Raw genomic sequence first — 26,225 nt, 5'->3', positions numbered from 1 at the left:
ACAAGAATATAACTACTATAATACTGGCCCTATGTACAAGAATATAACTACTATAATACTGGCCCTATGTACAAGAATATAACTACTATAATACTGCCCCTATGTACAAGAATATAACTACTATAATACTGCCCCCTATGTACAAGAATATAACTACTATAATACTGCTCCTATGTATAAGAATATATCTACTATAATACTGCCCCTATGTACAAGAATATAACTACTATAATACTGCCCCCTATGTACAAGAATATAACTACTATAATACTGCCCCTATGTACAAGAATATAACTACTATAATACTGCCCCCTATGTACAAGAATATAACTACTATAATACTGCCCCTATGTACAAGAATATAACTACTATAATACTGTCCCCTATGTACAAGAATATAACTACTATAATACTGCCCCTATGTACAAGAATATAACTACTATAATAATGCCCCTATGTACAAGAATATAACTACTATAATACTGCTCCTATGTACAAGAATATAACTACTATAATACTGCCCCCTATGTACAAGAATATAACTACTATAATACTGCCCCTATATAAAGAATATAACTACTATAATACTGCCCCCTATGTCCAAGAATATAACTACTATAATACCGCCCCTATGTACAAGAATATAACTACTATAATACTGTCCCTATGTACAAGAATATAACTACTATAATACTGCCCCCTATGTACAAGAATATAACTACTATAATACTGCCCCCTATGTACAAGAATATAACTACTATAATACTGTCCCCTATGTACAAGAATATAACTACTATAATACTGCCCCTATGTACAAGAATATAACTACTATAATACTGCCTCTATGTACAAGAATATAACTACTATAATACTGCTCCTATGTACAAGAATATAACTACTATAATACTGCCCCCTATGTACAAGAATATAACTACTATAATACTGCCCCTATGTACAAGAATATAACTACTATAATACTGCCCCTATGTACAAGAATATAACTACTATAATACTGCCCCCTATGTACAAGAATATAACTACTATAATACTGCCCCTATGTACAAGAATATAACTACTATAATACTGCCCCCTATGTACAAGAATATAACTACTATAATACTGCCCCTATGTACAAGAATATAACTACTATAATACTGCCCCCTATGTACAAGAATATAACTACTATAATACTGCCCCTATGTACAAGAATATAACTACTATAATACTGCCCCCTGTGTACAAGAATATAACTACTATAATACTGCCCCTATGTACAAGAATATAACTACTATAATACTGCCCCCTATGTACAAGAATATAACTACTATAATACTGCCCCCTAGGCAGGAGGACATGGGACTGAATCCATATTGAATGCCTTTTGTTCTCTTTGCAGTCGGTACCCGGATGCGGAGGTGGTGAACTTTGGTACCTGGTTTGTGTTTAGTTTGCCCATTACGGTCATCGTGCTGTTCCTGACCTGGATCTGGCTACATTGGTTGTTTCTTGGGTGCAAGTAAGAGACCGTCTGAGATTAGAGGACAATATTTGGCCCATTGCTGTTTCTGTTGTCATTTATGATTTGGGCTTTTTATATCTTTAGTTTTAGGGAAACCTGTTCCCTCAGTAAGAAGAAGAAAACCAAACACGAGGAGTTATCAGAGCAACGAATCCAGGAGGAGTATGAGAAGCTGGGGAAGATGAGGTACGAGGTTAGCTAAAAACCTGACATCAGAAAGGTTACTATGTGTAGTTGCAGTCAGTGCTCTTAAGTTACTTTGTGTACTTTTATCCAGTGCTTTAAGGTTACTTTGTGTAGTTTCATCCAATACTGTAAGGTTACTATGTGTAGTTTCATCCATTGCTCTAAGGTTACTTTGTGTAGATTCATCCAATGCTGTAAGGATACTTTGTGTAGTTTCATCCATTGCTGTAAGGTTACTTTGTGTAGTTTCATCCAATGCTGTAAGGTTACTATATGTAGTTTCATCCATTGCTGTAAGGTTACTATGTGCAGTTTCATCCATTGCTGTAAGGTTACTATGTGCAGTTGCAGTCAGTGCTGTAAGGTTACTATGTGCAGTTTCATCCAATGCTGTAAGGTTACTATGTGCAGTTGCAGTCAGTGCTGTAAGGTTACTATGTGCAGTTTCATTCAATGCTGTAAGGTTATTGTTTGTAGTTTCATCCAGTACTGTAAGGTTATTATGTGTAGTTTCATCCAATGCTGTAAGGATACTTTGTGTAGTTTCATCCAATGCTGTAAGGATACTATGTGTAGTTTCATCCAATGCTGTAAGGATACTATGTGTAGTTTCATCCAATGCTGTAAGGATACTATGTGTAGTTTCATCCTTTGCTGTAAGGTTACTATGTGTAGTTTCATCCAATGCTGTAAGGTTACTATGTGTAGTTTCATCCAATGCTGTAAGGATACTATGTGTAGTTTCATCCAATGCTGTAAGGTTACTATGTGCAGTTGCAGTCAGTGCTGTATGGTTACTCATTATGTGTAGTTGCATTCAGTGTAAACTTACTATGTGTGACTACAATCCTCATTATTTAGACCTAATATTTATGCTGACCCCAGATGTAAAATCTGAAGTCCTGAATGTCTCGGGTGTTTCAGTGATTGCATTTCTTTCTGTAGTTACCCAGAGAAGGTCACCGTCTTCTTCTTCGTCCTGATGACCCTGCTCTGGTTCACACGGGAACCCGGGTTCGTTCCTGGGTGGGAATCGCTTTTTGAAAAGTGAGTTGTTAAAAATGTAAATACAATCTATTGCTTCCTGTTATCAGCCAATTTAGCCTGACCATACTCTTCTTCTATTGCATGTTAAGCAGCTGCCCTATATACTATAAGTGCAGGGTCCCTGTCCTTGGTTTACACCATTCAGTTCCTATTTGCCGCAGCTTCGTTTACCAATTCTACCATCTGCTCTTGTTTCAGGAATGGTTTTAGGACGGACGCGACAGTCTCAGTTTTCCTCGGATTCCTGTTGTTCCTGATTCCTTCCAGGAGACCTCAATTTACCTGTTTTGGAAAAAAAGAGTCAGGTGAGAGTGCAGAAAAACAGACTCTACACCTGGCACTGATAATGAGGGAAGTGTGTATGTGGGCACTCTACACCTGGCACTGATAATGAGGGCAGTGTGTATGTGGACACTCTACTCCTGGCACTGATAATGAGGGCAGTGTGTGTGTGGGCACTCTACCTATGGCACTGATAATGAGGGCAGTGTGTATGTGGGCACTCTACTCCTGGCACTGATAATGAGGGCAGTGTGTATGTGGGCACTCTACTCCTGGCACTGATAATGAGGGCAGTGTGTATGTGGGCACTCTACAGCTGGCACTGATAATGAGGGCAGTGTGTATGTGGGCACTCTACTCCTGGCACTGATAATGAGGGCAGTGTGTGTGGGCACTCTACTTCTGGCACTGATAATGAGGGCAGTGTGTATGTGGGCAGTCTACTTCTGGCACTGATAATGAGGGCAGTGTGTATGTGGGCACTCTACTCCTGGCACTGATAATGAGGGCAGTGTGTATGTGGGCACTCTACCTATGGCACTGATAATGAGGGCAGTGTGTATGTGGGCACTCTACACCTGGCACTGATAATGAGGGCAGTGTGTATGTGGGCACTCTTCATTTGGCACTGATAATGAGGGCAGTGTGTGTGTGGGCACTCTACTCATGACACTGATAATGAGGGCAGTGTGTATGTGGGCACTCTACTCCTGGCACTGATAATGAGGGCAGTGTGTATGTGGGCAGTCTACTCCTGGCACTGATAATGAGGGAAGTGTGTGTGTGGGCACTCTACTCCTGGCACTGATAATGAGGGCAGTGTGTGTGGGCACTCTACTCCTGGCACTGATAATGAGGGCAGTGTGTGTGGGCACTCTACTCCTGGCACTGATAATGAGGGCAGTGTGTGTGTGGGCACTCTACACCTGGCACTGATAATGAGGGAAGTGTGTATGTGGGCACTCTACACCTGGCACTGATAATGAGGGCAGTGTGTATGTGGACACTCTACTCCTGGCACTGATAATGAGGGCAGTGTGTGTTTTGGCACTCTACCTATGGCACTGATAATGAGGGCAGTGTGTATGTGGGCACTCTACTCCTGGCACTGATAATGAGGGCAGTGTGTATGTGGGCACTCTACTCCTGGCACTGATAATGAGGGCAGTGTGTATGTGGGCACTCTACAGCTGGCACTGATAATGAGGGCAGTGTGTATGTGGGCACTCTACTCCTGGCACTGATAATGAGGGCAGTGTGTGTGGGCACTCTACTTCTGGCACTGATAATGAGGGCAGTGTGTATGTGGGCAGTCTACTTCTGGCACTGATAATGAGGGCAGTGTGTATGTGGGCACTCTACTCCTGGCACTGATAATGAGGGCAGTGTGTATGTGGGCACTCTACTCCTGGCACTGATAATGAGGGCAGTGTGTGTGTGGGCACTCTACCTATGGCACTGATAATGAGGGCAGTGTGTATGTGGGCACTCTACACCTGGCACTGATAATGAGGGCAGTGTGTATGTGGGCACTCTTCATTTGGCACTGATAATGAGGGCAGTGTGTGTGTGGGCACTCTACTCATGACACTGATAATGAGGGCAGTGTGTATGTGGGCAGTCTACTCCTGGCACTGATAATGAGGGAAGTGTGTGTGTGGGCACTCTACTCCTGGCACTGATAATGAGGGCAGTGTGTGTGGGCACTCTACACCTGGCACTGATAATGAGGGCAGTGTGTGTGGGCACTCTACTCCTGGCACTGATAATGAGGGCAGTGTGTATGTGGGCACTCTACTCCTGGCACTGATAATGAGGGAAGTGTGTGTGTGGGCACTCTACTCCTGACACTGATAATGAGGGCAGTGTGTGTGTGGGCACTCTACTCCTGACACTGATAATGAGGGCAGTGTGTATGTGGGCACTCTACTCCTGACACTGATAATGAGGGCAGTGTGTATGTGGGCAGTCTACTCCTGGCACTGATAATGAGGGAAGTGTGTGTGTGGGCACTCTACTCCTGGCACTGATAATGAGGGCAGTGTGTGTGGGCACTCTACACCTGGCACTGATAATGAGGGCAGTGTGTGTGGGCACTCTACTCCTGGCACTGATAATGAGGGCAGTGTGTATGTGGGCACTCTACTCCTGGCACTGATAATGAGGGAAGTGTGTGTGTGGGCACTCTACTCCTGACACTGATAATGAGGGCAGTGTGTGTGTGGGCACTCTACTCCTGGCACTGATAATGAGGGCAGTGTGTGTGGGCACTCTACTCCTGGCACTGATAATGAGGGCAGTGTGTATGTGGGCACTCTACTCCTGGCACTGATAATGAGGGAAGTGTGTGTGTGGGCACTCTACTCCTGACACTGATAATGAGGGCAGTGTGTATGTGGGCACTCTACTCCTGGCACTGATAATGAGGGAAGTGTGTGTGTGGGCACTCTACTCCTGGCACTGATAATGAGGGAAGTGTGTGTGTGGGCACTCTACTCCTGGCACTGATAATGAGGGCAGTGTGTGTGGGCACTCTACTCCTGGCACTGATAATGAGGGCAGTGTGTGTGGGCACTCTACTCCTGGCACTGATAATGAGGGCAGTGTGTATGTGGGCACTCTACTCCTGGCACTGATAATGAGGGCAGTGTGTATGTGGGCACTCTACTCCTGGCACTGATAATGAGGGCAGTGTGTATGTGGGCACTCTACAGCTGGCACTGATAATGAGGGCAGTGTGTATGTGGGCACTCTACTCCTGGCACTGATAATGAGGGCAGTGTGTATGTGGGCACTCTACTTCTGGCACTGATAATGAGGGCAGTGTGTATGTGGGCACTCTACTCCTGGCACTGATAATGAGGGCAGTGTGTATGTGGGCACTCTACCTATGGCACTGATAATGAGGGCAGTGTGTATGTGGGCACTCTACACCTGGCACTGATAATGAGGGCAGTGTGTATGTGGGCACTCTTCATTTGGCACTGATAATGAGGGCAGTGTGTGTGTGGGCACTCTACTCATGACACTGATAATGAGGGCAGTGTGTATGTGGGCACTCTACTCCTGGCACTGATAATGAGGGCAGTGTGTATGTGGGCAGTCTACTCCTGGCACTGATAATGAGGGAAGTGTGTGTGTGGGCACTCTACTCCTGGCACTGATAATGAGGGCAGTGTGTGTGGGCACTCTACTCCTGGCACTGATAATGAGGGCAGTGTGTGTGGGCACTCTACTCCTGGCACTGATAATGAGGGCAGTGTGTATGTGGGCACTCTACTCCTGGCACTGATAATGAGGGAAGTGTGTGTGTGGGCACTCTACTCCTGACACTGATAATGAGGGCAGTGTGTATGTGGGCACTCTACTCCTGGCACTGATAATGAGGGAAGTGTGTGTGTGGGCACTTTACTCCTGGCACTGATAATGAGGGAAGTGTGTGTGTGGGCACTCTACTCCTGGCACTGATAATGAGGGCAGTGTGTGTGGGCACTCTACTCCTGGCACTGATAATGAGGGCAGTGTGTGTGGGCACTCTACTCCTGGCACTGATAATGAGGGCAGTGTGTGTGGGCACTCTACTCCTGACACTGATAATGAGGGCAGTGTGTATGTGGGCACTCTACTCCTGGCACTGATAATGAGGGCAGTGTGTATGTGGGCACTCTACTCCTGGCACTGATAATGAGGGCAGTGTGTGTGTGGGCACTCTACCTATGGCACTGATAATGAGGGCAGTGTGTATGTGGGCACTCTACACTTGGCACTGATAATGAGGGCAGTGTGTATGTAGGCACTCTTCATTTGGCACTGATAATGAGGGCAGTGTGTGTGTGGGCACTCTACTCCTGACACTGATAATGAGGGCAGTGTGTGTGTGGGCACTCTACTCCTGGCACTGATAATGAGGGCAGTGTGTATGTGGGCACTCTACTTCTGACACTGATAATGAGGGCAGTGTGTGTGTGGGCACTCTACTCCTGGCACTGATAATGAGGGCAGTGTGTGTGTGGGCACTCTACTCCTGGCACTGATAATGAGGGCAGTGTGTATGTGGGCACTCTACTCCTGGCACTGATAATGAGGGCAGTGTGTGTGTGGGCACTCTACACCTGGCACTGATAATGAGGGCAGTGTGTGTGTGGGCACTCTACTCCTGACACTGATAATGAGGGCAGTGTGTGTGTGGGCACTCTACTCCTGACACTGATAATGAGGGCAGTCTGTGTGTGGGCACTCTACTCCTGACACTGATAATGAGGGCAGTGTGTGTGTGGGCACTCTACTCCTGGCACTGATAATGAGGGCAGTGTGTGTGTGGGCACTCTACTCCTGGCACTGATAATGAGGGCGGTGTGTGTGTGGGCACTCTACTCCTGGCACTGATAATGAGGGCAGTGTGTGTGTGGGCACTCTACAGCTGACACTGATAATGAGGGCAGTGTGTGTGTGGGCACTCTACTCCTGGCACTGATAATGAGGGCACTCTGCTATCCTGAATCTTGGCGAATATGTAATGTATGGGTCCTGGAGAGCCGTTTCCTTTTGATGCCCCCTGGTGCTCCTGGGACTTTATGACACTCTTTAGTGAATGTCTACACACGCGTGATGTGATTTCTTCCCTCAGGAAAGGGCGAGAAGAAGGAAGAAGATGGACCACACCTGGGAGGCCCGATGCTGACTTGGCACGAATTCCAGACGCATATGCCCTGGGAGATTGTGGTGCTGGTGGGTGGAGGCTACGCCCTGGCTGCCGGCTGTAAGGTAACATTACTCAGGAGAAGAATGATTCTGTAATCTATGCAAAATAGTGCAGAATACCCAGGAAGAGTTGTCATAGGGTCAGAAGCGCCTGAGTGCCTCTGTCTATCATGTAACACTAATAACTCCAACTCTAGAATCCCTAATAGTATATTGGTTATGAAATGGTTAATTGTAAAAATTCAGGTGGTCTACGAATAGTGAAATGGATTATTGTAAAATCTCTGGCAGTCTAGGGGTGCTGAAATGATTCATCATAGAATCCCTGGTGGTCTAGAGGTTGTGAAATGGTTGATTGTATAATCCCTGGTGGTCTAGAGGTTGTGAAATGGTTGATTGTATAATCCCTGGTGGTCTAGAGGTTGTGAAATGGTTGATTGTATAATCCCTGGTGGTCTAGAGGTTGTGAAATGGTTGATTGTATAATCCCTGGTGGTCTAGGGGTTGTGAAATGGTTGATTGTATAATCCCTGGTGGTCTAGAGGTTGTGAAATGGTTGATTGTATAATCCCTGGTGGTCTAGGGGTTGTGAAATGGTTGATTGTATAATCCCTGGTGGTCTAGAGGTTGTGAAATGGTTGATTGTATAATCCATGGTGGTCTAGAGATAGGGAAATGGTTAATTGTGAAATTACAGGGGATCTACGAGTTGTGAAATGGCTCATTGTAAAATCCCTGGTGGTCTAGGGGTAGTGAAATGATTCATTGTAAAATGTCTGATGCTTGGGGGTAATAATATCAGTCATTGTAAAATCCCTGGTGGTCTAGAGGTTATTGAAACAGGTCGTTATAAAAAAACATGATGGTAGTCTAGAGGTAGTCAATGGATGTATTGTAAATTCCAGGTGATCTACGAGTAGTGACATGGTTCATTCTAAAACTCCTGGTAGTCTAGAGGTAGTCAAATGGCTGACTGTGAAGATCCTGGTGGTCCAGGAATAAGGAAATGATTCATTGTAAAATCTCTGATGTACTAAAAGCAGTAATTGTAAAATCCCTGGTGGTCTAGGGGTAGGGAAACATGTCATCATAAAATCCCTGGTGGTCTAGAGGTAGGGAAACGGGTCATCATAAAATCCCTGGTGGTCTATGGGTAGGGAAATGGGTCGTTATAAAATCCCTGGTGGTCTAGGGGTAGGGAAACGGGTTATCATAAAATCCCTGGTGGTCTAGGGGTAGGGAAACGGGTCATCATAAAATCCTTAGTGGTCTAGAGTCAGTGAAACGGGTCATCATAATATCCCTGGTGGTCTAGAGTCAGTGAAACGGGTCGTTATAAAATCCCTGGTGGTCTAGAGTCAGTGAAACGGGTCGTTATAAAATCCCTGGTGGTCTAGAGTCAGTGAAACGGGTTGTTATAAAATCCCTGGTGGTCTAGAGTCAGTGAAACGGGTCGTTATAAAATCCCTGGTGGTCTAGAGTCAGTGAAACGGGTCGTTATAAAATCCCTGGTGGTCTAGAGTCAGTGAAACGGGTCGTTATAAAATCCCTGGTGGTCTAGAGTCAGTGAAACGGGTCGTTATAAAATCCCTGGTGGTCTAGAGTCAGTGAAACGGGTCGTTATAAAATCCCTTGTGGTCTGGAGTCAGTGAATGGATGTATTTTAAATTCCAGGTGATATAGGGGTCCAGAAAAGGCTCATTGTAACATCCCTGGTTATCTCGAGGTATCGAAGTGGTAAATTGTAGAATCCCTGGTGGGCAAGGTACTGAGCATTAACCAGTTATTGTTTCCCTGGTAGACCTCCGGCCTCTCCACCTGGATTGGCCGTCAGATGGAGTGTCTGAGCAGCCTCCCGTCCTGGGCCGTCAGCCTCCTGGCTTGTATTCTGGTGTCCGCAGTGACAGAATTCGTCAGTAACCCGGCCACCATCACCATATTCCTGCCCATCCTGTGCAGTCTGGTAAGAGACAAGACCCCCAATGTGAATGAGGAGCAGAAACCCCCCAAAAATCCGGGTCTCTATGGATGACTCCTAACTGCGTGGTTTTTTTTTCTTCCAATTTTGCAGTCTGAAGCTCTTCACATTAACCCTTTATACACGCTGATTCCGGTCGCCATGTGCATCTCATTCGCTGTGATGTTACCAGTGGGGAACCCCCCGAACGCCATCGTATATAACTACGGGCACTGCCAGATCAAAGATATGGTAAGAGAAGGAATAAACAGGAGGGAAGATGGTGCTCTGCATATCTGCCTACAGGGGCAAGAAAATTCAAGGGGAAAAAAAGTTGTGGATTTTCTACTCTTGTCACAACCAAAGCTGTGGTCAAAATTATTTTGGCTTTAACCAGCACTGTTGTACGTTTCCTAACGACAGGAATAAACAGGAGGGAAGATGGTGCTCCGCATATTTGTCTACAGAGGCAAGAAAATTCAGGAAAGAATTCATGGTAAAAAAAAGTTGCGGATTTTGCACTCTAGTCACAACCAAAGCTGCAGTCAAAATTATTTTGGCTTGAACCAGCACTGTAGTAATAAATAGGTGGGAAGATGGTGATTTGTATATCTGCCTACAGGGGCAAGAAAATTCAGGGGGGAAAAAAGTTGTGGATTTTCTACTCTTGTCACAACCAAAGCTGTGGTCAAAATTATTTTGGCTTTAACCAGCACTGTTGTACGTTTCCTAACGACAGGAATAAACAGGAGGGAAGATGGTGCTCTGCATATTTGTCTACAGAGGCAAGAAAATTCAGGAAAGAATTCATGGTAAAAAAAAGTTGCGGATTTTGCACTCTAGTCACAACCAAAGCTGCAGTCAAAATTATTTTGGCTTTAACCAGCACTGTAGTAATAAATAGGTGGGAAGATGGTGATTTGTATATCTGCCTACAGGGGCAAGAAAATTCAGGGGGGAAAAAAGTTGTGGATTTTCTACTCTAGTCACAACCAAAGCTGTGGTCAAAATTATTTTGGCTTTAACCAGCACTGTTGTACGTTTCTTAACCACAGGAATAAACAGGAGGGAAGATGGTGCTCCGCATATTTGCCTACAGGGGCAAGAAAATTCAGGAAAGAATTCATGGTAAAAAAAAGTTGCGGATTTTGCACTCTAGTCACAACCAAAGCTGCAGTCAAAATTATTTTGGCTTTAACCAGCACTGTAGTATTAAATAGGTGGGAAGATGGTGATTTGTATATCTGCCTACAGGGGCAAGAAAATTCAGGGGGGAAAAAAGTTGTGGATTTTCTACTCTAGTCACAACCAAAGCTGTGGTCAAAATTATTTTGGCTTTAACCAGCACTGTTGTACGTTTCCTAACCACAGGAATAAACTGGAGGGAAGATGGTGCTCCGCATATCTGTCTACAGGGGCAAGAAAATTCAGGAAAGAAATCATGGTTAAAAAAGTTGTGGATTTTGCAATCTAGTCACAACCAAAGCTGCAGTCAAAATTATTTTGGCTTTAACCAGCACTGTAGTAATAAATAGGAGGGAAGATGGTGATTTGCATATCTACCTACAGGGGCAAGAAAATTCAGGGGGAAAAAAAGTTGTGGATTTTCTACTCTAGTCACAACCAAAGCTGTGGTCAAAATTATTTTGGTTTTAACCAGCACTGTTGTACGTTTCCTAACCTCAGGAATAAACAGGAGGGAAGATGGTGCTCCGCATATTTGCCTACAGGGGCAAGAAAATTCAGGAAAGAATTCATGGTAAAAAAAAGTTGCGGATTTTGCACTCTAGTCACAACCAAAGCTGCAGTCAAAATTATTTTGGCTTGAACCAGCACTGTAGTAATAAATAGGTGGGAAGATGGTGATTTGTATATCTGCCTACAGGGGCAAGAAAATTCAGGGGGGAAAAAAGTTGTGGATTTTCTACTCTTGTCACAACCAAAGCTGTGGTCAAAATTATTTTGGCTTTAACCAGCACTGTTGTACGTTTCCTAACGACAGGAATAAACAGGAGGGAAGATGGTGCTCTGCATATTTGTCTACAGAGGCAAGAAAATTCAGGAAAGAATTCATGGTAAAAAAAAGTTGCGGATTTTGCACTCTAGTCACAACCAAAGCTGCAGTCAAAATTATTTTGGCTTTAACCAGCACTGTAGTAATAAATAGGTGGGAAGATGGTGATTTGTATATCTGCCTACAGGGGCAAGAAAATTCAGGGGGGAAAAAAGTTGTGGATTTTCTACTCTAGTCACAACCAAAGCTGTGGTCAAAATTATTTTGGCTTTAACCAGCACTGTTGTACGTTTCTTAACCACAGGAATAAACAGGAGGGAAGATGGTGCTCCGCATATTTGCCTACAGGGGCAAGAAAATTCAGGAAAGAATTCATGGTAAAAAAAAGTTGCGGATTTTGCACTCTAGTCACAACCAAAGCTGCAGTCAAAATTATTTTGGCTTTAACCAGCACTGTAGTATTAAATAGGTGGGAAGATGGTGATTTGTATATCTGCCTACAGGGGCAAGAAAATTCAGGGGGGAAAAAAGTTGTGGATTTTCTACTCTAGTCACAACCAAAGCTGTGGTCAAAATTATTTTGGCTTTAACCAGCACTGTTGTACGTTTCTTAACCACAGGAATAAACAGGAGGGAAGATGGTGCTCCGCATATTTGCCTACAGGGGCAAGAAAATTCAGGAAAGAATTCATGGTAAAAAAAAGTTGCGGATTTTGCACTCTAGTCACAACCAAAGCTGCAGTCAAAATTATTTTGGCTTTAACCAGCACTGTAGTATTAAATAGGTGGGAAGATGGTGATTTGTATATCTGCCTACAGGGGCAAGAAAATTCAGGGGGGAAAAAAGTTGTGGATTTTCTACTCTAGTCACAACCAAAGCTGTGGTCAAAATTATTTTGGCTTTAACCAGCACTGTTGTACGTTTCCTAACCACAGGAATAAACTGGAGGGAAGATGGTGCTCCGCATATCTGTCTACAGGGGCAAGAAAATTCAGGAAAGAAATCATGGTTAAAAAAGTTGTGGATTTTGCAATCTAGTCACAACCAAAGCTGCAGTCAAAATTATTTTGGCTTTAACCAGCACTGTAGTAATAAATAGGAGGGAAGATGGTGATTTGCATATCTACCTACAGGGGCAAGAAAATTCAGGGGGAAAAAAAGTTGTGGATTTTCTACTCTAGTCACAACCAAAGCTGTGGTCAAAATTATTTTGGTTTTAACCAGCACTGTTGTACGTTTCCTAACCTCAGGAATAAACAGGAGGGAAGATGGTGCTCCGCATATTTGCCTACAGGGGCAAGAAAATTCAGGAAAGAATTCATGGTAAAAAAAAGTTGCGGATTTTGCACTCTAGTCACAACCAAAGCTGCAGTCAAAATTATTTTGGCTTGAACCAGCACTGTAGTAATAAATAGGTGGGAAGATGGTGATTTGTATATCTGCCTACAGGGGCAAGAAAATTCAGGGGGGAAAAAAGTTGTGGATTTTCTACTCTTGTCACAACCAAAGCTGTGGTCAAAATTATTTTGGCTTTAACCAGCACTGTTGTACGTTTCCTAACGACAGGAATAAACAGGAGGGAAGATGGTGCTCTGCATATTTGTCTACAGAGGCAAGAAAATTCAGGAAAGAATTCATGGTAAAAAAAAGTTGCGGATTTTGCACTCTAGTCACAACCAAAGCTGCAGTCAAAATTATTTTGGCTTTAACCAGCACTGTAGTAATAAATAGGTGGGAAGATGGTGATTTGTATATCTGCCTACAGGGGCAAGAAAATTCAGGGGGGAAAAAAGTTGTGGATTTTCTACTCTAGTCACAACCAAAGCTGTGGTCAAAATTATTTTGGCTTTAACCAGCACTGTTGTACGTTTCTTAACCACAGGAATAAACAGGAGGGAAGATGGTGCTCCGCATATTTGCCTACAGGGGCAAGAAAATTCAGGAAAGAATTCATGGTAAAAAAAAGTTGCGGATTTTGCACTCTAGTCACAACCAAAGCTGCAGTCAAAATTATTTTGGCTTTAACCAGCACTGTAGTATTAAATAGGTGGGAAGATGGTGATTTGTATATCTGCCTACAGGGGCAAGAAAATTCAGGGGGGAAAAAAGTTGTGGATTTTCTACTCTAGTCACAACCAAAGCTGTGGTCAAAATTATTTTGGCTTTAACCAGCACTGTTGTACGTTTCCTAACCACAGGAATAAACTGGAGGGAAGATGGTGCTCCGCATATCTGTCTACAGGGGCAAGAAAATTCAGGAAAGAAATCATGGTTAAAAAAGTTGTGGATTTTGCAATCTAGTCACAACCAAAGCTGCAGTCAAAATTATTTTGGCTTTAACCAGCACTGTAGTAATAAATAGGAGGGAAGATGGTGATTTGCATATCTACCTACAGGGGCAAGAAAATTCAGGGGGAAAAAAAGTTGTGGATTTTCTACTCTAGTCACAACCAAAGCTGTGGTCAAAATTATTTTGGTTTTAACCAGCACTGTTGTACGTTTCCTAACCTCAGGAATAAACAGGAGGGAAGATGGTGCTCCGCATATTTGCCTACAGGGGCAAGAAAATTCAGGAAAGAATTCATGGTAAAAAAAAGTTGCGGATTTTGCACTCTAGTCACAACCAAAGCTGCAGTCAAAATTATTTTGGCTTTAACCAGCACTGTAGTAATAAATAGGAGGGAAGATGGTGATTTGCATATCTGCCTACAGGGGCAAGAAAATTCAGGGGGGAAAAAAGTTGTGGATTTTCTACTCTAGTCACAACCAAAGCTGTGGTCAAAATTATTTTGGCTTTAACCAGCACTGTTGTACGTTTCTTAACCACAGGAATAAACAGGAGGGAAGATGGTGCTCCGCATATTTGCCTACAGGGGCAAGAAAATTCAGGAAAGAATTCATGGTAAAAAAAAGTTGCGGATTTTGCACTCTAGTCACAACCAAAGCTGCAGTCAAAATTATTTTGGCTTTAACCAGCACTGTAGTAATAAATAGGAGGGAAGATGGTGCTTTACATATCTGCCTAAAGAAGCAAGAAAATTCAAAAAAGAATTCAGGGTAAAAAAAAGCCATGGATTTTGCACTCTAGTCACAACCAATGGTGCGGTCAAGATTATTTTGGCTTTAACCAGCGCTGTTGTAAATTTCCTGACCACAGGAATAAATAAGAGGAAGATGGAGCTCCGCATATCTGCCTACAGGGGCAAGAAAGTTCAGAAAAGAATTCAGGGTAAAAAAAAGTCACAGATTTTGTACTCGAGTCACAACCAAAGCTGCAGTCCAAATTATTTTGGCTTTAACCAGCATAGTTGTAATAAATAGGAGGGAAGATGGTGCTTTGCATATCTGCCTACAGGGGCAAGAAAATTCAGGAAAGAATTATGGGTAAAAAAAAGTCACAGATTTTGTACTCTAGTCACAACCAAAGCTGTGGTCAAAATTATTTTGGCTTTACCAGCACTATTGTAAGTTTCCTGACCACAGGAATAAACAGGAGGGTAGATGGTGCTCCACATATCTGCCTACAGGGGCAAGAAAATAACAGGAAAGAATTCAGGGTAAAAAAAAAAAGTTGTGGATTTTGCACTCTAGTCACAACCAAAACTGCAGTCAAAATTATTTTGGCTTTAACCAGCACTGTAGTAATAAATAGGAGGGAAGATGGTGCTCCGCATATCTGCCTACAGGGGCAAGAAAATTCAGGAAAGGATTAAACTCCAGTAATGCATCTCAATCCACATGGGCAGACCCTCAACCAAAAGGGGGTGAAAGAAGGTGCAATGTGCAGCCTGACAGCAGAAGGAGCAGAATTTTGAATGCAGCTCCGACTGTGACTAGAGAACAATATTTACTAATTGTTTCCTTTTTTTGCCCCCTCAGGTGAAAGCCGGTCTGGGAGTGAACGTGATCGGTCTGGGTATCATCATGGTCGCCATTAACACTTGGGGCATCTCCCTCTTTCAGCTGAACACGTTTCCGGACTGGGCCATGACCCAGAACAGCACTCAGCACCTGTGAGCACAAGGAACGGGACCACTATAAACTTTCGGAGCCGGGGAATAAGGGGCGCAAGATACCGAGCTGTACACCAAAGGACAAAACATGTGCGCTTACATATTTAAAGGGGCAGTACCTCGCTTTGGCCAAACCCTTGTCATAAGCTGGTAATAGAAGAAGAGGCCCCTCCATACTTGTAGCATTTTCTAGCCCCCTCAGAGCTCTGGAAAATCCTGATCGGAAACCAAATCCTTCTCGACCTGTAAATACTCTTATAACCCTGGGCGTGTATATTTATTGCAGCAATTGTATGGCGCAGACTAGGTCAATCGTTGCGGTGATGCACGGTGCAGTATCTGTCTTGGCAACTTGTGACACCCAGAATGTGCAGAGGATTAAGGAGTCTTCTCATCAAGATATGCCATAAAAGTGCACCAATAAGTGTGGAGAGGCGGCCGCGCATGCGCACCTCTCTCCTTTCACTTCTATGGGAGCTCTGACAAGTGCTAAACAAGAAGGAATTTCTATGGGCGTTCCAAAAATTTGCAGCATTCTATCGCGTATGATTTTTGCCTAGTGACTACACAGTGCCTATAGAAATGGAGAGGCGTGCGCATGCGCAGTCAGCTCTCCATAGCCTGCTTAGCAATTTTTAACATCCTGTTGAGAATAATACATGAGCATACGCGCCTTCCTCTTCACTCCTGCTTGCCCAATTTTCTGAGATGCCTCGGCAATGAATACAGATGAGCATACGCAACCTCCTTTCCTTTCCTGCATGCTCCGTAATTTTCTGAGATGCGCATGCGTGGTCCCCTTGTTATTCCTGCTTGCCCTGTTACTTTTTGGAGCTCTAATGGAAAGGAGTAGCGAGAGCTGAACATACCTGGAGCCCTCTTCTTTCCCGCTTTCTGCAATAGAAATTTATGAAGATGCGCATGCGCGACAACCTCTATTCCAGATCGCTTGGCAATTTTTGAAGCTCTAATGCTATGACTACAGTGCAGCATGAATGACCACCTCTCTATTTCTGCTTCTTGCTAAGCAACTTTTTCATTTTCTATAAGATGAGATGTGCATCAACTTCTTCATTCCTGCTTGCTTCCCAATTTTGAGAAATGAAGATGCGGATGCGCGGACATCTTTCTGTTCCAGTTTAGTCTGTCATTTTTGGAGCTACAATAGAGGAGTGTAGGGAGATTTGTGCACATGGCCAGCCACCTTTTCCTTCCTGCTTGCTTAGCTTCTTCAGACATTACTGGAAAGATGCGCATGCGCGGCCAGTTTGCGCAGTAATTTTTGAGGTTTCAATAGAAATGACTAGAGACAGCAATACATGCGTGGCCACCTCTCTATCCCAGCTTACTCTGCATTTTTTAGAGCTTCAATAGAAACGAGTAGAGCGCTACACATGAATGGCCACCATTTCATTCCAGTTTGCTTAGCAATTTTCAGAGATGCCTAAATTACTTACCGGTAATGGACAGGAAACCCACCGAAATAAAAGGGCGGCACCTCTCCACCGCCTCAGGTAGGTTACACAGCCAGAAAGGAACACCAGAAAAGCATATTAGCATAACCCATCACCAACATCATCTACCACCCGCAAACTGTGGATAACAACTCCCAAGAGAGAACTCGTAAAAAAGGAGGTGGGAAGCGGTTGCGCCGTCGTGGACTCCGGAAAAAAACATTACCGGTAAGTAATTTAGATTTTTCCCTTCAGCACGACAGCACCACCAGAGAGATTCTGATAGAAAATTAAATCTAGGGAGGGACCACAGCTTGTAGCACCCTTCTACCGAAAGGTAGATCCACTGAAGAAGATAAATCTAATCTATAGTGATTAAAGAAGGTAGTAGGATCTACTCAAGAGGCACGTCCGCTCTTTCAGCCCAGGAAGTTGCCACCGACTTGGTGGAATGCGCGGTGATACCTTGAGCTAAATAGGCCTCCCTAATTGCTTCTTTTACCCATCTTGCTATGGATCCCTTTCGAAGCCGAAAGACCCTTCCTAGCTCCATGAAGGCACACAAATAGAACTTGACATCTCCAAGAACTAGTGACATCTAAGTATCGAAGCACTGATCTTCTGACATCGAAAGTGTGGCGCGTTACCTCCTTTGAATTTCACGACCTTCACTGTGGAAGCGCCGCAGCTCTTCCGGGTCTCCCATCTTGGGACAGAAAACTAAACTGATGCGGTGGAAAGGTGCCGGCCTTATATTTCAGGGGTTTCCTCTCCTAAGATGGGTGGACCTCTCTGGTGGCGCTATCGTGGTGAAGAAGAGATTAATAGACGCGCATGCGCGGTCACCTTACTGTTCCAGCTTATTCTGCAAATTTTCAGAGCTATAATGGAAACGAGTAGAGAGAACTGTGCGTGCATGGCCACCCCTTCATTCCTGCTCACTTAGCAATTTTCGAAGGAAGCGCCTATGGAAATTAGAGAAGAGAAGCGCATGCGCAGCAATTTTTGGAGCTCTAATGGAAACGAGTAGAGAACTGTGCGTGCATGGCCACCCCTTCATTCTCCTTCGTTCCTGCTCACTTAGCAATTTTCGAAGGAAGCACCTATAGAAATTAGAGAAGAGACGCGCATGCGCAGCAATTTTTGGAGCTCTAATGGAAACGGGTAGAGAACTGTGCGTGCATAGCCACCCTTTCATTCCTGCTCACTTAGCAATTTTCGAAGCACCTATGGAAATTAATGAAGAGATGCGCATGCGCAGCAATTTTTGGAGCTCTAATGGAAACGGGTAGAGAACTGTGCGTGCATAGCCACCCTTTCATTCCCCTTCGTTCCTGCTCACTTAGCAATTTTCTAAGCACCTATGGAAATTAGAGAAGAGACTCGCATGCACAGCAATTTTTGGAGTTCTAATGGAAACGAGTAGAGAGAACTGTGCACGCATGGCCACCCCTTCATTCCCCTCCGTTCTTGCTCACTTAGCAATTTTCGAAGCACCTATGGAAATTAGAGTAGATACGCGCATGCGCAGCAATTTTTGGAGCTCTAATGGAAACGAGTAGAGAACTGTGCACACATGGCCACTCCTTCGTTCCCCTTTGTTTCTGCTCACTCATGAATTTTCAAAGCACCTATGGAAATTAGAGAAGAGACGCGCATGCACAGCAATTTTTGGAGCTCTAATAGAAACGAGTATAGAACTGTACATGCATGGCCACCCCTTCATTCCTCTACGTTCCTGCTCACTTGGCAATTTTCGAAGCACCTGAGGAAATAGAATAGAGAAGAGACGCGCATGCGCCGCAATTTTTAGAGCTATAAAGGAATTATTTTTGTAACTTCAATGGAAATTAACAGACTCAGCAATACATACACGGCCGCCTCTCCATCCCTGCTCGCTTAGCAATAATCCGGGCTGCCATAAAAGTAACAGCAGCAGAGGCGCATGCGCGGCCGACCACCTCTCCGTTCCTGTTTGCTAAGCAATTTTTGAAAGAACCACAAAGAAGGAAAAATAAAAGACCAGTAGAAATGCAGCCCCCTCTATTCTTCCCCTTGTCTGATGGGCAGCCGTTGTCTGCGGCTTCCTATGTCTTTCCTTGGGGTCCTACGTCTCCCACAACAAACCATTTCCTTTGCGAGTGTGTGAATGAGAGCCGACAGCAAACCAGCAGAATTGTGAATGCAGCTCTGGGTGTGACTAGAGTATAAGACATGATGCAAGTCCACATAATTACAGCAAACAAATGCAACATTAGAACTACTCTTCAGAAGTATTAATAAGTATTTAAAAATATAAATATATTGCGCAACATTTTGTAAAGCACCACACACGTATGACTAAGTGGAAATTACAAGCCATTGGCTATTGTTGACAATTGACGACCATATGGTTTTTTTTTTTGCCTGGTCGGGTATTATAGCCAAGGCCCATTCACTTAAATAGGGATTATCTGCAATACCAAAAACAACCACATGGACGAGGGGGGCGCTGTTTCTGGAGAAATCAATAAATACCACTGGACATTTTGCCATTGTAGGGAGCAGGTGCATATAGAGGGAACAAAAAGGGCCCTATAGCAACATTTAAAGTTGGGTGTCACGATAGGGCTGGGTCGTGGTGGACCCAAAAACTGGGCATCTATCTGAGATTTTTATTTGGGGGGGTTGGGCTCACTGACCATCTCATGACTAGGGTCATAGGACATCTCAAGTCAAGTTTGGGCCAATTCTAAAAAAAATTTCAAAACTTTTTTTTCATATAAGTTATACAAGAGGAGATCAGACATGTTCCTGCCCCCCGGTGGCCACTTGTGGTACTTGTAGTAGCCACCCAAATCAAAAAAAACCAAACAAATTAAACAATAAACATGTCATTTTATTAAACCCTTCCAAAGCCAAAAGCGACAGTGACCGGATGAACCCCACGGCACAGTCTAATGTTCCTCCATAATGGAAGCCATCAGGAGGAGGAGCCGTGGGGGAAATCTTCTCATGAGTGACCAGAGGTCCAGTTGTCCGGAGCCGCAGGTCCGAGCCCAGTCCCCCAGGTTGGTGGTGCCCTCCGTCACGTCTCCACCGCAGCTCATAGATATATATGTATATACACCGCAGCTACTGAATCAAGGAGGAGCGAGCGGGTCCCGGACGCCCATGGTCACTCGCTCGGGGGTTTCTTTTTGGCTTCCAAATCCTTTTTGAAGTTTTCAACTTTTTTTCCAATATCGGGCACCTTGGGGAGACGGATACGGAGAATATAAAATGGGTTTATTTGCAATGTAATCTGAGAGATGTGTCACTTATCAGGCTGTGTGCTGTTTCAATACAGTGTTTTATGAGCAGGAGATTATCACTGCCAGACTAGGTGTCACTCTAGCTAATCTATGTAGCCCCATCTCCAACCCCAATTGGCAGAGTGTTCACAGTAAGCTACCAATCAGAACTGTGGGTGGGGTTATACAATGCTCTGATACATCTAAGGCAGAAAAAAACTGGGATTTTATCAAAACGTCAGCAAGCAGCCCAGTAAGTGACAACACCAGAATCAGGCTCTCTCCCCCTACATTGTGCTGCTCTCAGACTATATCAGGGCATCACACACTCACCTCATAATTCTGTGCCAGGTACATCCCCACCACGTTTCCGAAGGCAAATCCTAACTGCGTGAGAAAACGCAACGGTCAATATCATACACAAGGAAACTGTAATTTATTTTTTTTATCCTTGAGTTCATAGGAAGCATCTTGTAAAAAAAAAAAAGTTGTTTTGTGTATACAGCTCCTATACAGAGGAACAAAGGATATTTGTCATTTCTGATGAAGGAGCAATAAATAATAAAAAAAATTAAAAATAATGACAGGGGTCCCCAGGCTATTTTGTGTTAACCAGCACAGATAAAGCAGACAGCTGGGGGCTGTTATTCTCAGGCTGGGAAGATCCATGGTCATTGGGCCCTCCCCAGCCTAAAATTAGCAGCCTGCAGCTGCCCCACAACTGGCGCATCCATTACATGGGCCAATTGTGGCGCTTTACCCGGCTCATCCCTATTGCCCTGGTGCGGTGACAATCAGGGTAATATGAGAGGTTAATGATAGCTGTGATTTGTCAAAAATCACAGCTACTATCAAGCCTTGTAAAAAGGGGGAAAAAAGAAAAACAAACAAACACCCTCTTGCACCAATTTATTAACCCCCGAAACACCCCTCCAGGTCTGATGTAATCCATATTAGGTCCCATTAGGTACCGTGGGAACCCTGCTGTGACCTCCGATGACCTAACTGATGTCACCGCTTCTCACAGCCGGGTCCCCACTGCCCTCAGTGTGTCCCAGGAGCTGCAGAGATCGGTCGCATTATCCATCACTGCAGCTTCTGGATGTAGCAGAGTCGGGATTCTCATGGAATGTCGTGTGGATTACGTCGTAGCTGAGTATGTGTTTTTGGGGTTAATAAATTGGTGAAAGAGGGTGTGTGTGTTTTTATATATATAATTTTTGTGTTTGTTTTTTTTCTACCTACAGAGTTGGTAATGGAGGGGGGGGGGGGAGGGGGTCCCATAGACACTTCTATATTACCGACCCAGGGCTTAGTGGCAGCTGTAATTTTTGACAAATAACAGCTGACATCAACCCCACATACCACACCAAGGCATGAGCTGGGTAAAGCGCCACAATTGGTGCTTCTAATGGATGCAACAAACATTGGCAGCTGTGGGCTGCAAGTTATGGACTGAGGGGGCGCAATAAACATGGGCCTCCCCAGCCTGAGAATACGGAGCCTCTATTTTTGCCAAGCTAAGCACATAGCTGGGGGCTACAGCCCCCATCTGTCTACTTTACCTGCACTGGCTATCACAAATAGGCACCAAAGTGGAGCAATAATCTGACAACATTGTTCCCAGAAGCGGACTGTGTATCAGAGATGCATCCAGGCTTCCGAACCCGAATATTTCACTATTCGTCAAACCTGGTGGAACTACAAGTACCAGCACACTTGTAGCACCATCACATGCCAGGCACAGAAGCAGTTAATACTTTTTCACAAGCATCACATAAGTCTCACCACAACTACAACCCCCATTATCTTCTAACTGTTGTTTTTTTAAAAGTGGAACTCCCCTTTAAGTATAATGCAACTTACACAGACTATTACACAGGGAAGGGACAGGTCACCCCTAAGTTTTAGGGACAAGAAGCCTGTACCCTCTACTCTCTGCCCCCTTGTCCTCCCCTCCCCACTAGACGGGGTTAACCGACCTTGAAAACTTACTATAAACTGCAACATTGCAGCCGCTTTTCCTCCAAGCACAGGATTCACCTCCTTTACGGGAACAGGAAGTAGCCGGACAAAAACAGGAAGTGCTCGGGTAGCCATCTTTAAATTGGGCAAAGAAGCCGGCAGCTGTGCGGATGTACAGTGACCTCTGGTGGTCAGTGATGAAAATGTCACCCATACAAATTCTATTTATTGTACTCACTGAGGCCTGAAACACACGTCCTTGAAAACCACGTGCGTGTAATACGGGTCTTTTTTCGGGTCCGTTTTCCAGGTCCGTTTTTATGGTATGTGTGGCCTGCGTGTGTATCCCGTATGCTAGCCGTATGTGCGTGTGAAACTTAACTGACATGTGTTTGTGTGTTCCGTGAGCAATGTTGCGTGTGTGATGCAAAATGTCGTTACTACATGTCGGCTGACAGCAGACAGAGTTGCGCGATGAGAATGAACTCGGGTGAACTTCACCCGAATTCTTTGTCATGCTGCGGCTCTGTCTGTGTGCCGCGTATTGATTAGCGGTCACCCGTGAAGGATTCATCGGTGACCGCCAATTCCCCGAGTGCAGAAGTTTCCCCCCCTCTCTCATACTCACCGATCCCCGATCACCAGCGCGGCGCTGCACGGCATTCACACTGCTCTGGCGGCTTTTATTATTTTGAAAAAGCCGGCTGCTCATTAAACAATCTCGTATTCCCTGCTTTCCCCGCCCACAGGCAAATACGATTGGTTGCAGAGAGACACGCCCACACGCTGAGTGACAGCTGTCTAACTGCAACCAATCACAGCAGCAGGTGGGCGTGTCACTATGGAGCAGAGAAATAAATAAATAAGTTAAAAAAAAACGGCGTGCGGCCCCCCCCCCAATTTTAAAACCAACCAGATAAAGCCATACGGCTGAAGGCTGGTATTCTCAGGATGGGGAGCTCCACGTTATGGGGAGCCCCCCACCCTAACAATATCAGCCAGCAGCCGCCCAGAATTGCCGCATACATTAGATGCGACAGTTCTGGGACTGTACCCGGCTCTTCCTGATTTGCCCTGGTGCGTTGGCAATCGGGGTAATAAGGAGTTAATGGCAGCCCATAGCTGCCACTAAATCCTAGATTAATCATGTCAAGCGTCTCCCCGAGATACCTTCCATGATTAATCTGTAAATTACAGTAAATTAACACACACACCAGAAAAAATCCTTTATTTGCAATAAAAACCACTAACAAATACCCTCAATCACCACTTTATTCAGCCCGAAAAACCCCTCCATGTCCGGCGGAATCCAGGATGGTCCAGCTCTGCTACATGGAGGTGACAGGAGCTGCAGAAGACACCGCCGCTCCTGACAGCTCCATGCAGCAACTGAAGACAGCCGCGCGATCAGCGATGATGTCACTGAGGTTACTCACGGCCACCGCTGGATCATACAACTGTGACAGCAACTCACCTGTGACTTCATCGCTGTCACTCGGGCGACTTGCTGTCACAGTTGTATGATCCAGCGGTGGCCGCGAGTAACCTCAGTGACATCATCGCTGATCGCGCGGCTGTCTTCAGTTGCTGCATGGAGCTGTCAGGAGCGGCGGTGTCTTCTGCAGCTCCTGTCACCTCCATGTAGCAATAAGCTGGACCATCCTGGATTACGCCGGACATGGAGGGGTCTTTCGGGCTGACTAAAGTGGTGAATGAGGGTATTTGTTAGTGGTTTTTATTGCAAATAAAGGATTTTTTCAGGTGTGTGTGTTTATTTACTGTAACTTACAGATTAATCATGGAAGGTATCTCAGGGAGACGCCTGACATGATTAATCTAGGATTTAGTGGCAGCTATGGGCTGCCATTAACTCCTTATTACCCAGATTGCCAACGCACCAGGGCAAATCGGGAAGAGCCGGGTATAGTCCCAGAACTGTCGCATATAATGTATGCGGCAATTCTGGGCGGCTGCTGGCTGATATTGTTAGGCTGGGGGGCTCCCCATAACGTGGGGCTCCCCATCCTGAGAATACCAGCCTGCAGCCGAATGACCTTTATCTGGCTGGTATTAAAATTGGGGGGGACCGCACGCCGTTTTTTTTTTAATTGTTTATTTCTCTGCTCCATAGTGACACGCCCACTGATCCTGTCTGCAGCCACCACTAGGGGGAGCTCCCTGTATACAAAGATACATGATAAGATCATGTCTGCAGTCACCACTAGGGGGAGCTCCCTGTATACAGAGATACATGATAAGATCCTGTCTGCAGCCACCACTAGGGGGAGCTCCCTGTATACAGAGATACATGATAAGATCCTGTCTGCAGCCACCACTAGGGGGAGCCCCCTGTATACAGAGAAACATGATAAGATCCTGTCTGCAGTCACCACTAGGGGGAGCTCCCTGTATACAGAGATACATGATAAGATCCTGTCTGCAGCCACCACTAGGGGGAGCTCCCTGTATATAGAGATACAGGATAAGATCCTGTCTGCAGCCACCACTAGGGGGAGCTCCCTGTATACAGAGATACATGATAAGATCCTGTCTGCAGCCACCACTAGGGGGGGCTCCCTGTATACAGAGATACATGATAAGACCCTGTCTACAGCCACCACTAGGGGGAGCTCCCTGTATACAGAGATACATGATAAGATCCTGTCTGCAGCCACCACTAGTTGGAGCTCCCTGTATACAGAGATACATGATAAGATCCTGTCTGCAGTCACCACTAGGGGAGCTCCCTGTATACAGAGATACATGATAAGATCCTGTCTGCAGTCACCACTAGGGGGAGCTCCCTGTATACAGAGATACATGATAAGATCCTGTCTGCAGTCACCACTAGGGGGAGCTCCCTGTATACAGAGATACATGATAAGATCCTGTCTGCAGCCACCACTAGGGGGAGCTCCCTGTATACAGAGATACATGATAAGATCCTGTCTGCAGCCACCACTAGTTGGAGCTCCCTGTATACAGAGATACATGATAAGATCCTGTCTGCAGTCACCACTAGGGGAGCTCCCTGTATACAGAGATACATGATAAGATCCTGTCTGCAGTCACCACTAGGGGGAGCTCCCTGTATACAGAGATACATGATAAGATCCTGTCTGCAGTCACCACTAGGGGGAGCTCCCTGTATACAGAGATACATGATAAGATCCTGTCTGCAGTCACCACTAGGGGGAGCTCCCTGTATACAGAGATACATGATAAGATCTTGTCTGCAGCCACCACTAGGAGGAGCTCCCTGTATACAGAGATACATGATAAGATCCTGTATGCAGCCACCACTAGGGGAAGCTCCCTGTATACAGAGATACATGATAAGATCCTGTCTGCAGCCACCACTAGGGGGAGCTCCCTGTATACAGAGATACATGATAAGATCCTGTCTGCAGCCACCACTAGGGGGAGCTCCCTGTATACAGAGATACAGGATAAGATCCTGTCTGCAGCCACCACTAGGGGGAGCTCCCTGTATATAGAGATACATGATAAGATCCTGTCTGCAGCCACCACTAGGGGGAGCTCCCTGTATACAGAGATACATAAGATCCTGTCTGCAGCCACCACTAGGGGGAGCTCCCTGTATACAGAGATACATGATAAGATCCTGTCTGCAGTCACCACTAGGGGGAGCTCCCTGTATACAGAGATACATGATAAGATCCTGTCTGCAGCCACCACTAGGGGGAGCTCCCTGTATACAGAGATACATGATAAGATCCTGTCTGCAGTCACCACTAGGGGGAGCCCCCTGTATACAGAGATACATGATAAGATCCTGTCTGCAGTCACCACT

General features: G+C 45.1%; 2 protein-coding genes across 2 annotated transcripts in view; one reads left to right on the top strand and one right to left on the bottom strand.

The window, feature by feature from the left end:
• SLC13A4 (solute carrier family 13 member 4) overlaps window positions 1-15,878 on the top strand; it is a 41,539-nt gene extending 25,661 nt beyond the window's left edge. Inside the window, exons 9-16 of the mRNA XM_075342094.1 lie at window positions 1,397-1,516; window positions 1,604-1,705; window positions 2,651-2,752; window positions 2,951-3,057; window positions 7,662-7,798; window positions 9,537-9,698; window positions 9,807-9,944; window positions 15,587-15,878. Of these exons, the coding sequence (XP_075198209.1) occupies window positions 1,397-1,516; window positions 1,604-1,705; window positions 2,651-2,752; window positions 2,951-3,057; window positions 7,662-7,798; window positions 9,537-9,698; window positions 9,807-9,944; window positions 15,587-15,724 (1,006 nt within the window). The 3' untranslated portion in view covers window positions 15,725-15,878. The remainder of the gene's footprint in view (window positions 1-1,396; window positions 1,517-1,603; window positions 1,706-2,650; window positions 2,753-2,950; window positions 3,058-7,661; window positions 7,799-9,536; window positions 9,699-9,806; window positions 9,945-15,586) is intronic.
• A 4,153-nt stretch (window positions 15,879-20,031) lies between these two features.
• Window positions 20,032-22,542, bottom strand: STMP1 (short transmembrane mitochondrial protein 1). Its single transcript, XM_075342093.1, has 3 exons — window positions 22,442-22,542; window positions 20,780-20,833; window positions 20,032-20,406 (listed from the first exon to the last, which is right to left on the bottom strand). The coding sequence occupies exons 1-3, from the start codon at window positions 22,454-22,456 to the stop codon at window positions 20,332-20,334; spliced, it is 144 nt and encodes a 47-aa protein (XP_075198208.1). The 5' UTR covers window positions 22,457-22,542; the 3' UTR covers window positions 20,032-20,331.
• Window positions 22,543-26,225: the final 3,683 nt, after the last annotated feature.

The sequence above is a fragment of the Anomaloglossus baeobatrachus genome, chromosome 4 (assembly GCF_048569485.1).
Source record: "Anomaloglossus baeobatrachus isolate aAnoBae1 chromosome 4, aAnoBae1.hap1, whole genome shotgun sequence".
NCBI lineage: Eukaryota > Metazoa > Chordata > Amphibia > Anura > Aromobatidae > Anomaloglossus > Anomaloglossus baeobatrachus.
The sequence above is the reverse complement of the archived record's forward strand: the minus strand, read 5'-3'. Positions and strand labels throughout refer to the sequence as shown.